The sequence below is a fragment of the Daktulosphaira vitifoliae genome, unplaced genomic scaffold, assembly GCF_025091365.1.
Source record: "Daktulosphaira vitifoliae isolate Bord-2020 unplaced genomic scaffold, ASM2509136v1 Scaffold_3, whole genome shotgun sequence".
NCBI lineage: Eukaryota > Metazoa > Arthropoda > Insecta > Hemiptera > Phylloxeridae > Daktulosphaira > Daktulosphaira vitifoliae.
The window spans coordinates 29,582,192-29,594,003 of record NW_026099574.1 but is presented as its reverse complement, the minus strand read 5'-3'; the positions used below and the strand labels follow the sequence as shown (position 1 = coordinate 29,594,003).

The window sequence follows — 11,812 nt, the reverse complement described above, 5'->3', positions numbered from 1 at the left end:
ACCGTAAAATAGTACATGAAAATTCAAATTTTCACAAACTTCAAAATGCTACAGAATATTTACTATTGAATATTAATAAGATATTTTTTTATTAAAATTTTTCTTAAATTCTACTCTACAAAATAGCTATCTTAGATTTTTTTTTTACATTTTATTTAAAATTTAAAAATAATTAATATTTTTAATAAAATGTAAAAAAATTAATTATTGAGATATAGCTAAGACCTAATGTATAACTATTATTTAAAATGTATTATTATACATTATAATAATACACCAATAAATTCTCATTATAGTAATTAATTAAGTAATTGACATTGAATAATTTAGTATTGTTAATTTTACAGAAAAATTATAAAAAGTTATAAAGCTGTTGTTCACAGAGTGATTATTTTAATATTAGCCACTAATTTTTTTAATGTAAATATTTTTTTGAGAGAAATCAACAACATAATAACTTTTTATAACTTTCTCACCAAAATTTACAATAGTAAATTATTCAATATCCATTTTATACTAAATATATTTACTATAATAGATGATTCATATATTGTACTTATAAATTATAAAACTTATAATCAGGATATAAATAAGAATATAATAATAAGAAGTTCACGTTACTTTTGGAATAATTCAATAATTTCTTTTAAAATTAAATACTATTTATATATATGCATTGAATCATTTTTTATGATAGCGTTTTTAATCACTGTCAGATATCATCTATACTTGTCCATTTGTGCAGTCACACCACTTTGCTGGGTTTTTTTATATTAATTTTGCTCAATAACTTTTAAGTTGAATTATCATATAAAATGTTTCCAAAATATAAAAAAATATATCAAAAATTGTCAAATAAGTTATGCCAATAAGGGAGACTATTCTCCTAATCACCTACAATTTTACCCCGACTCTCCTGATATTAAATAATTGTTAATTCTTTGATTAAATTTTTATTTTATCTTGGTTAACCTTGTTTTAACAAATGTGGTTTTTGATATCGTTGTATTTTTCGACGTATTTATACGGTTTTCTTATTTCTCAAATGTAATTGAATTTTCTGAATAACTTAAACCACAAATTTATTTTTATTGCACAAGTGCCGTCGTGTGTTTTTTACCTTTTCCTGAATCTATATCATAAACTACAATAAATTTTTGCATACCAACCAGATACAACTTTAACTCTTTAACTGACGTTCTTCAACCGCTAGGTATATATTTACATTTTAAGATGCATCCTAACATAACTTAAATCGGTAAATCAACTAAAAATTCAGCTTCACATATGGCTCAATTTTATACATAATAGGTAAAACGTCAATGCAAAGGAAACATATAATTTTTTAATTAGTCTTTAACAAGTAGAAAACCATGTTAATTATAAAAAATAATTGGCAATTTTTACGTACATTTTTTTTTTTTGGCAAATATTTACACACAAAATACAAATCTTAGAAATAAAATATTTTTTTATTAAAAGTGATGTATCCTACAAAAACAAACTAAACTTTCGTGATTCTTTTAATAAACTTAGAATAAACCGATATTTTTTTTTTGAAAGCAGTTGTAGTAATTATAAATTATAGCATCTTGAATTTCTATAGAAAAATATTTTATTAAGTAGACAAATAAATTTAACAAATGAGAACACAGTTTTTTTTTATCAAAGAGCTTATAATATGATGCTTTCTAACGAAACAAGACCGTTAAGCCATATTTTAAACAAAATTACTCATAATTAATAATTAATAATTAATAAAACTTAGAATAAGTATTGAATTACTTAAAAACAAAAAAAAAGCCTTTAATAAAAAGTTGAATGCATTATGTAGATAAATTGTACTTTAATTAGGTTTTTAATACAACCTAAATACATGTATAATATACATAATTTATATAATTTATATACATTGTATATAAATTATACACAAATAAGATTTCTATAACATAATTGCTTCATATGTATTCTTAAAAATTTTTACTATTAATATTATTAAAGGTATAAAAAACTACATGGATATTAACACTCTTATTAAGTTTAATATGTTTTATCCATTCAGAAATTGTAAGACTATAAAAGATTACGAATTAATAGGTAAGAAAATGATATTTATTAGTATTAGAACAATAAGAATTTCTTTAAAAACACATTTCTTGTATTTTTTTTATCGATTTTTTCTTTAAGAATTTATTTAAAATCATATTTTTATAAAAGTTGATTGAAACATGTGTAATCTGACTAATAGTAAACACTATATATATTAATTATAATATTATTTCCTATAATCCAATTATTTAACAAGGAATGTTTATTTTTAACAAAATTGTATTTGATTATTAAATTTTATTTAAAATTTTTTTTTTTACTTTAATTGATCACATCTTGGTTTTTAATTATTTAAATAAACACATGTATTTTATTGTTCAACTAACATTTGTATAACTTTTTATTTTTAAGAGCAATTTAATGAATATTCAATTAATTTTTTTCTCTATATTAAAACGCATACACCATAATTATTAAATAAAATTAGTAGAGATGTGATTTATATTTAATTTTTAATCCCCCCCCCCTCAGATGTCAATGTTGATTTATCAGCATAAAATTTTAAAATTTCAAATTTTTCTTGTTTTTTTTCATATATAATTGTAAAATTCACGGAATAGTGCAAGTTGAATATTAAATATTTGTAATCTATGGATATCCCTAAATTATAATTTAGGGAAATCGTGTACATTTATATATATATATATATATATAAATATATAGTATGTCCTGAAATTTCATTAATTTAAATTATTCCATAAAATATAAGATAAAGCTTTCTTCAGTACTTAATTGCCAAGTAGTAATATTTTCTATTTATTACCTTTTTTATTAAAAGCAGAACTTTGAGGAGCTTAGGCTTTCACATTCTGTCATAGTTCTCCATTCATTATTAAAATGCATTTGAATTTATATAAATGTATCATAAAGAGAGAAGTTAGGTTGGAATATTACATATTTTGTTCAAATTGCATTTCTATTTCAAAAATACTTATAATATATTCTTTGTTTACTCCTCTAAATGTATTTAAATTATTTAAAATAAATTGGCTTTCATTTTATATTCCCCAAAGACAAGATATTGATAGAAAAAATTTTAATTGACTTTAAAATACAAATTTCACAAATAATTGAAAATTAATTTATTTATTTTAAATATCAAAGCAGCAGTCTTTTGTAAGATATCCTTCGTACAAGACATAAAATATTATATAAGTGTTTTTACATGATATTATTTAACTATTACTCACGCAATATCTTCAAAAATATAAAATTTAATATAATATTTCAGAAGTTAAGTTATAATTGAGTTCAGTTTGCTGTTACTGACATTACAAATTCATTATTGAACTCGTTATTATTATTATTTATTTTGAAATTATATTAACGTATTAAATAATTTTTTAATATTGAATTCTAAGGCTTGTCACATTTAGTAAATTTTCTACCAAATCATTTATTATTAGAATGTTGCTACAAACAATTTTTACACAGATTTAGCTCATTTGATTTGTTTATGCGTTCAGTAATTAGTAAGATAAAGTAAGAAAATGAAGAAAATTAATAGGAAATTGTAAATTATGTTATCAGATTTACGTAAAAAATCTGTAAATAATTTTTTTAGTTGTGATTATTGATGAAGTACAAATTTTATCTTTCTTAAAAAAAATAAAGTTATTTGGTCGTATCAACATAGAATCTTCTACTGTTTTCAAAATTTTAAAACGTGTATCCAAAAAATTGATTAGCGTAGCTACCGAAGATACAATAATTTTAATCAGTTTTCCATTCTTTTAATGGCTTCGGATCAAACATCGAAGTTATCAGATGAATTAGTAACAAACCCCATAACATAAAATCTCAACCGAGAGATTTTAATTTATTCATATTACTTATTAAATGACCAATACCTCAATTTAAAAGACGATTCTTTTATCTTCTGATAAATATTAAAAATAACTTTTGTATGGGTCCTAAATAACATGTTTTTATTATTTTAGCGATTTGTTAATGTTGACCAAACATAATCATAATTCACATTGGTAATTTCACTTTACTGCGTTCGCTGCATTACCACTTAGTATTTATTTCAAATAGAAAAACTTTTGCACTTTCGAAGACGATAAATTTGAGTGTAGAAGTGCTACGTACATATACACGAAACGTCAACCAATCAGCGTAACTTCTGGAAAACGATGGTAAATTAATCGGCGCTAACTTTGCAAATGATTGAATTGCTTGATCTTGTTATTATTTGATGCAATTGACAGGTTGTTACTCACGCCAGTGCTATTCGCATCATTATTGTTAACATTTAAATGCCTAACCTCAACAATATTTTCTGTGTTGACATTTCCATTTAATTTATAAATAAGCCTTACGCATTCCGAGATTTCCTCATATTAGTTCCCAATCTTATTCTTTCAGCTTTTCACATACGAACGGACAGCTGATTTATATAATTTTTTTATGTCGTTGATTTTATGGTATTGAGTGTCTCGTGAGTTCACCTTTGTACGAGTTATTTTTAACGAAAATTATTCGCCATCCTGATGGTTGGGACTACACGATAGCTCTTTATTGTTACATACAAAATGTCTCATACCTAACTGACAACGCATTGTGAATACACCTCATACTGGTGTATATTTATAACACATACTCCATTAGCGTTCCACAACCGCTCTATGTATTAATAAAATTCATGTAACTTAATGAGTACTTGTCATAAAATTGATGTCAACCGATCAATATTTTTTGTAAGATAACAGTAAAAAAAAAATGGCGGTTTTAAAATTTTGAAGAAAATAAAAAATACAACTTTTAAATTTTTATTTCTTTACTTAATAAATAACAAAAAATATGCTTAAAACGTAGTTTAAAAATGCAATTATTATAAAACAAAAAATTTAACAAAATAATAATAATAATTATAGCCAGTCGGTTAGGTCTGAGACACTTGTGTGCAGCGCGATCGATTAAGGATAAGGTACTCATTTTCATGGAAACTATTAAATATTTTAAATTATTATAATTGAAAAAAATTGTTTAATTTAAAAAACTCTACAATATATATGTAGTAAAATGATGTTTTTTCATCTCTCCTGATTGTTTTTACTGATAATATCTATTATTATAACTGTCACTTACGATAGCAAGAATATATACTAATAATAATTTCTGACCCATTGAATCAGATTATTGTTCCCTCCGGTTTAATGAAAACTAAAATATCCATAAATTTATATTTTAAATCAAAAAAATTTAATTAAATTAAAAGCTTATTTAGGAATTTATTCCTAAATAAATTTTATCCCCTGAAGGTTAATGTTTTACAATTGATGAACTAACTAAAAGTTATGTTAGTAGATAAACTTTTTTAAATATTTGACACTTTTTACAATATATGAAAATCAAAGATTAACTGTTTGTATTAATCCAAAGATCATTAATTAATAATTATAAAAATAGGTAATTGATTCAACACCGAAATTAATTTATTTAATTATTATGATATTCTACAATAAGATATAAGTGCAAACTTAAAACAATAGAATAATAAATATTTTAATAAAGCCATTTTTCAATAAAATTTTGTGGACTGTATTTATTTACGCATAGAATGTTTCATAAGTCAATTACTAAGTTTAGCCTAATTGAAATTATGAATGTTACATAAGTCAATTACTAAGTTTAGCTTAATTGAAATTATTCGAAATCTTATGCAGACTGTACGTGTACAATAGTACAGTGTCGAGCAAACTCATCACAGTAGGAAAAGTCATTATCACTAAAGTTGCCTTATCATTAATTTTATTGTAGACCGAACAATTGGTAATCTTATTACCAGTTGATTATCATTTAAAGTCAATATGACAATTTTTCGTTGTTCATATTATTTTCATGTTACTATTGATAACGACTGTTATTAATATTATGTTTGTCTGTCTTCAGTTTTTGTTCATGTTTTCGACATTCTTGACATTTTAATCTTCCTTTTCTTGCACCAGCACTTTTCAGGTATGCCGAATATAGCTTTTATGCGTATTGTATTGTTTATTTAGTCTTTTTTTTTCTTGGTATATAATAGGTAACTTAGTCTTGCTATTTTTCCATCAGCCTTAGTAATAATTTTCTAGACATTTTTCGATTTCCGTTGCTTCCTTGTATATTCGTTTATCAAAATAACATTCTTTATTCAAAATTTTGACCTTGTCATTTTTAATTTTGCGTCAGATATTTTTGGCATGTTCGGCTACCAAGGGTTTTTTCACCCTTTTGGTATTCTACGTTGTTTTCATGTTTTTTTATTGTTGTTGCAATTGATCTTCCTGTTTGTCCAATAAATAACTTACACGTGAACACGGTATTTCGTAATCGTCTGGTGTTTGCATTTCTGGTAATTCGTACTTTGGCAATCGTAATAGTGTTTCTATGGTTGTATTTGGTTAGAAGATAATTCTTATTTGTCTTAAATCTGAAATTTGTAATAGTCCATCTTAAATACCTTACCAAATAACATTTTTTTTTCTCTTTCACTCCGAGCAACAAATTATGGGTTTTCTTAAAACTATTAATTTTATCATCTTTTTCAAACTAAAGATGAAGAAAACTATCGTAAAACTTTGTAACTAAAACTATTGTAAAAGAATGGTGTTAATTGTGAATTATAGGTACTGAGTAGGACTTTTAGAATATTTGAAAGAAAAAGATATAAAATTCATCTTAGTTACTATTGCCTAGAATTTTGTTCTAAAATAACATAAATATACGTTAAATACATAGTTGTAAAAAATACTTTTAAAAAGTATTTTAAATAATACTCAAATATTTAAAAAAAAATGTATTTAAAATACTATTTGAATACTTTTCATACAAAAGTATTTAAGTAATACTCAATTACTTTACAAAAGTGTTTTAAATACTAAGAATACAATTAAAAAATAATAATAATGTTTTTATTTTAACTAAGGGCAAAAGGTTCCACCTAAATAATTACCAAGAGGGTAATTTGAGTCAAATATTGAGTACTCTTAAATTAAGAGAACTCATTTATTATTTTCGATATTTTTTGTTAGAGGTAAATAAAATTAATTATTGGAGACTAATCAGTGAAAAAAATAAATATTAGTACACGTGTAAAAACCTGTAAAGTATGTCTTATTGACAATAGAGTAAATCATTTGAACCTGCAATAGGCTATTGTAGGTTCAACTGATGTATTAAAAATAGATGTATACATAATAGCATTTAGATAAGCACAATAATTATGTTATACTATAATGTAACATATAAAATAACAGAGAATTATTCTCAATTTTCATTTTGACTGAGTTTAATTTGCTTGCTGTGTTACGGTTAGCAAATTAAAAAAAAAAAAGTTAATTAATAGTACTGAATATTAAACAGTATTAAATACTAAATAATTGTATTTAAAATACTACTCAGATACTTTTTATTAAATGTATTTAAAAATACTATTCAATACCAATGAAAGTATTTGAATACTTTTATTCAAATACATTTACTCAAATGCTTTACGCCTTTGGTTAAATATGACTTTCAACTACAACTAAAATTAACTAACGCGCACTTGTATTCACACTAGTTAATAACAAATTGCACCATAAGTGACTTTTATGATAGTTAAGAATGTGTTGCTCTGTGTGATTGATTTTGTGTAATACCGAATTCGCCATCTTTCCCCTCCTTACCTTAATCTGTTTTAACAAGTAAACATTGAACATTTATTATAATTAAATTTCAACATAATCAAAATTAGTTATTAAACTAATTATTGATAATTATCAAGTCGTGACTTTTATCATTTTATTATATATTACGTGTTTTCTACAGATCCTATTTTTGTATTAACTTAATATAAGCCGAAACCGCATCATTTTTTTTTTTATTTAAATACAGGACCTTTCTTTTATCAAATTTTAAAATTTCTACTCCGCTTTTAATTTCTGAATTATTTTTAACAATATTTGAGCTAAATAATTACTCATTTTTCAACCAATGGAACATTTTAAGGCTTAAAAATATTTATTATACCGCAAAAGTCATTTACATTTTAGTAACCAGCGCATTATTTTTATCACTATTATTCACTTGTGAGATATGTAAATTTAAAATTAATTTTTCATGACAAATAAAAATATTTATGTAATAATTCCTGAAATTATTTATTTTGTGTCTATTAAGCTATGGTATTTCATAAATATTTATATTAAGAAAACGTATTAAATAAAAAGTGTGCAAAGATAATGATAAGATTTTTGGATTTAAATTTACACATAACTTTCTTTTTAAATATTTTTATAACAAAAACTGTTATTTTAACATTGAATTATTATTAAGTTGCTACTAATTGTTGAAATATTGAGTATTGTTTGTTCTTAGAATAATAATATTTAACAATTGTTAAGAAAACTAAGTAATTAATTTATGTATAATTAAATTCTTCACATCAAATCGTTACTCATGATAGTTTATTGATATTTTACAACTCTCGTAATTTAAAAATATTATATTTTTACATCAGAAAATATAAACATTTCTATACGTTATTTTGGTGCTTATTTCTGTCATTTACAAATAATTAATTGAGTAAAATTTGTTTTGTGTATAATGGGTAAAAAAAGTTAAAAGAAGAATTTACTTCTGAGTTTTGTGATGGTGTCACGTTACCATTATTGTAAAAAATATTATAAATAAATCACAAACAGCGCATCCGATACTATCAACTGATGAATTGACAATAACAAATAATGATTGCAAAATTAGCAATCATCTAAAATACTATTTAAACCCAAAGGATCTGACTAATTGTGGTCAGACGATTCCAGTACCTAACCTTATGCTTTGTGTCATTCATCAGTCTCAGAACTAGATGTTCGGCTTACTGTATAAAATTAAGTCTTTGTCCTTTTTTCTTACCTACCTACTTTCATCCTCGAGATTTCAGAGTATTTGTGTCTTGCACTTAGTCTGCACCTTAATGCTATACGATCACACGTACGTGAATATCTCGGCAGCAGACTCATTATCATCTTCGTACCTACTCTACACTTTCTTTAGTGTTTTGTTTTATATTAAGACAGTTTTTTGGCAATCATATGGCATGACACATTAAACAAATTAACTATTATTAACTACAACAACAAAATGTTACACTCCACATTTTAATCTAATTTTTCGTTGTCACGAATCGAAAATATTTATTGTTATCCCAAATGTATACATAACACTTGAATAAAACTATAACATTTTTTTTATTTCTATTAAATAAATTTTTATATAATAAGTCCTTAATAAACAATAAATTTACAATAAACAATAAATATAAACAATAAATTTGAATGAATGTCATATTATGACACTCATTTTCTCGAATATTGTTGAAAATTGTATTATATAACTAAAGTTTATTGAAATTGTCGTTAAAAGAAAAAATCGTTTGTAAATTTTATTGTGTCAGAAAAAATTAGTGATGATCAATAATTTTGTTATAAGTATAAAATAAACAAAAGGGTACGTTACAAAGAATAATTCTTGTCATTTTACTGCTGCATCATTCGGTTACTAAAATAAGAATTATCATGATTTCAATTTATTTTTATGGAAATATTCTTTACAGTCTACTTGTTTAATGTCAAAATATATTAGTGTTTCAAATGTGTTGGACATTATATTACTGTTTTTTTCGATTTAATATTCTGAAAAAATAAATTTAAAACAATATAGTAATAATAATATTATTATTATTACACTGTAATACTTCCAAAATAAATACATTATCTAGTACTTAAACACATTTTTTTTAGATACGCTAAGCTATTGCAAATATTATTTTTTGTAAATGGTATGAGGTATCTGTATAGATAGTACCTATTCTTGTCAAGCGTCATTTTTTACTTATTTTTTTAAACTCTTATACCGTCGTTCTAAAATACGAATATAGTTAGTAGAATATGTTATACAAGGAATGTACCACCTTTATACTTATATATTGTAGTATAGCGTATTGCGAAAACTAATTCAGCACTTAACTTATTAGAATATCAACATAAGGTGACACGAATGATGCATGTTTTGTATCGTGCTGAAAGATGTTAAATACTTGGTGTATTTAAATACGTGGTATGTCAAGTATTGTTAAGGAATATATTATATTCCTTTATAACTAAAATAGTTATTAAATTAGTGGAAGAGAAGTGCGCCCGAGAAATGTCTAATGACAATAATAGTTATATTTATGCCTCTCTCAGCCTACATCTTGACTGTTATAACTTCCAAATTAATGATCAAAATTTATTTTGGACCCGTTATTTTATTAATTACATAGTTTTATATTTTATGGGATAGTTAAACAGGCATGGTGCTATAAAAAAAAATGAAGTTAACGCCCTTAAAAGTTATAAGGAATGAACCAAAAAATACTTAATACAGTCTATGTATCTAAAAAAATCAAAAAATTATATTCCTAAATTATTTATATTTTAAGTAAAACTGGGTTAAGATAAACGGATCATTCTATATTGTAAGCAGTTTCAGATAATGTGATTTATTCGTTAAGTTGAAACAAGACTTTGTGCTCAATAAATGCTTTGATTTTGGCACAGTCATAAAGAATTATGTGTTAGTGTAAACCATTGGTCAGCTAAAAGTTTTTACTTGGCCAATATCTTTTTATCCCAAACTAATAAATAAATCCAAATACTAAAATTATCACAGAATAATGTAACATATTTAACACTATTGAAATATAACAAAAATTTTAATTAATGTATGAAATATTGTTTTAAATATGATTTAGTTTAAATAAATGTCATGTAAAAAATACTATAGATGAGAGATTTTTAGGCTGATATAGTAAAAAATAAATATACCAATTTCATCAACACTTACGATTTCCATTTCAAATATTTTCAATGACATTTGATTGAATCCAACACTTAACAATTCAATAATATAACACTCAGGAAGGCGTTGAATATACATAATATAATACATTCATTCAAAAGAGTATTTTTTTTTATTTCCTTTCAATTTGATTAGTATAAAAATACATTTTACCCATTTTTATCATTAAATATCAAATAATGAGTATTTTTCTATATGTTCCAGCTCATCGACGAATGCGAACTGTTACCAACTGTTACATGGTCAGCTTGAGTGTTTCAGATTTATTCATGGCATCACTAAACTGTCTACCAAATTTCATTTATATGCTCAACTCCGACTGGCCGTTTGGACTGGAACTTTGTATAGCGTCAAATTTTATAGCCTACTGGACTGTCGCATCTTCGGTGTTTACACTCGTATCTATCACACTTAATAGGTAAGTAGAATTTACGGAACACAATAATTTTGATAGACCATAATTAATAATTTTGAACAAAAATAATTACATTTATAATTAGATTATTAGCTTCGATGCGAAGCTGAGAAGGTATTAATTTTACTATGATGTGTTTTTTTTTTTTATTTATTTTTTTTTTGTGTCTGTGAACGCTCAATCTCAGCTCTCGCTGGACCGATTTTGATGAACAATATGTCAAAAGATCACAAATCGTATCTAGTCGAAAACATTACCCTCAAAAATTGAAAAAAATTCCCTCGTTCCCCGCAAACGGGGGAAATCCCACAAAAAATTACAAATTTAAAAATCGCTAATTTTCGATATTTTTTCAATTTTTTTTACTTAAAAGTGCCATAACTTTTTTAAAAATGATCGAATCAATATAATTTTTTTTTT

At 24.1% G+C, this 11,812-nt stretch overlaps 1 protein-coding gene across 4 annotated transcripts in view; it reads left to right on the top strand.

Moving 5' to 3' along the window:
- The window catches only part of LOC126903020 (tachykinin-like peptides receptor 86C), an 85,741-nt gene that overhangs the window by 28,474 nt on the left and 45,455 nt on the right, over positions 1-11,812 (top strand). For all 4 annotated transcript variants that reach the window (XR_007703402.1, XM_050680918.1, XM_050680917.1 and 1 more), the window contains exon 3: positions 11,182-11,395. Coding sequence is in view for 3 of the 4 variants with exons in the window: in XM_050680918.1 (XP_050536875.1) it covers positions 11,182-11,395 (214 nt within the window). In the remaining variant the exon portion in view is untranslated. The remainder of the gene's footprint in view (positions 1-11,181; positions 11,396-11,812) is intronic.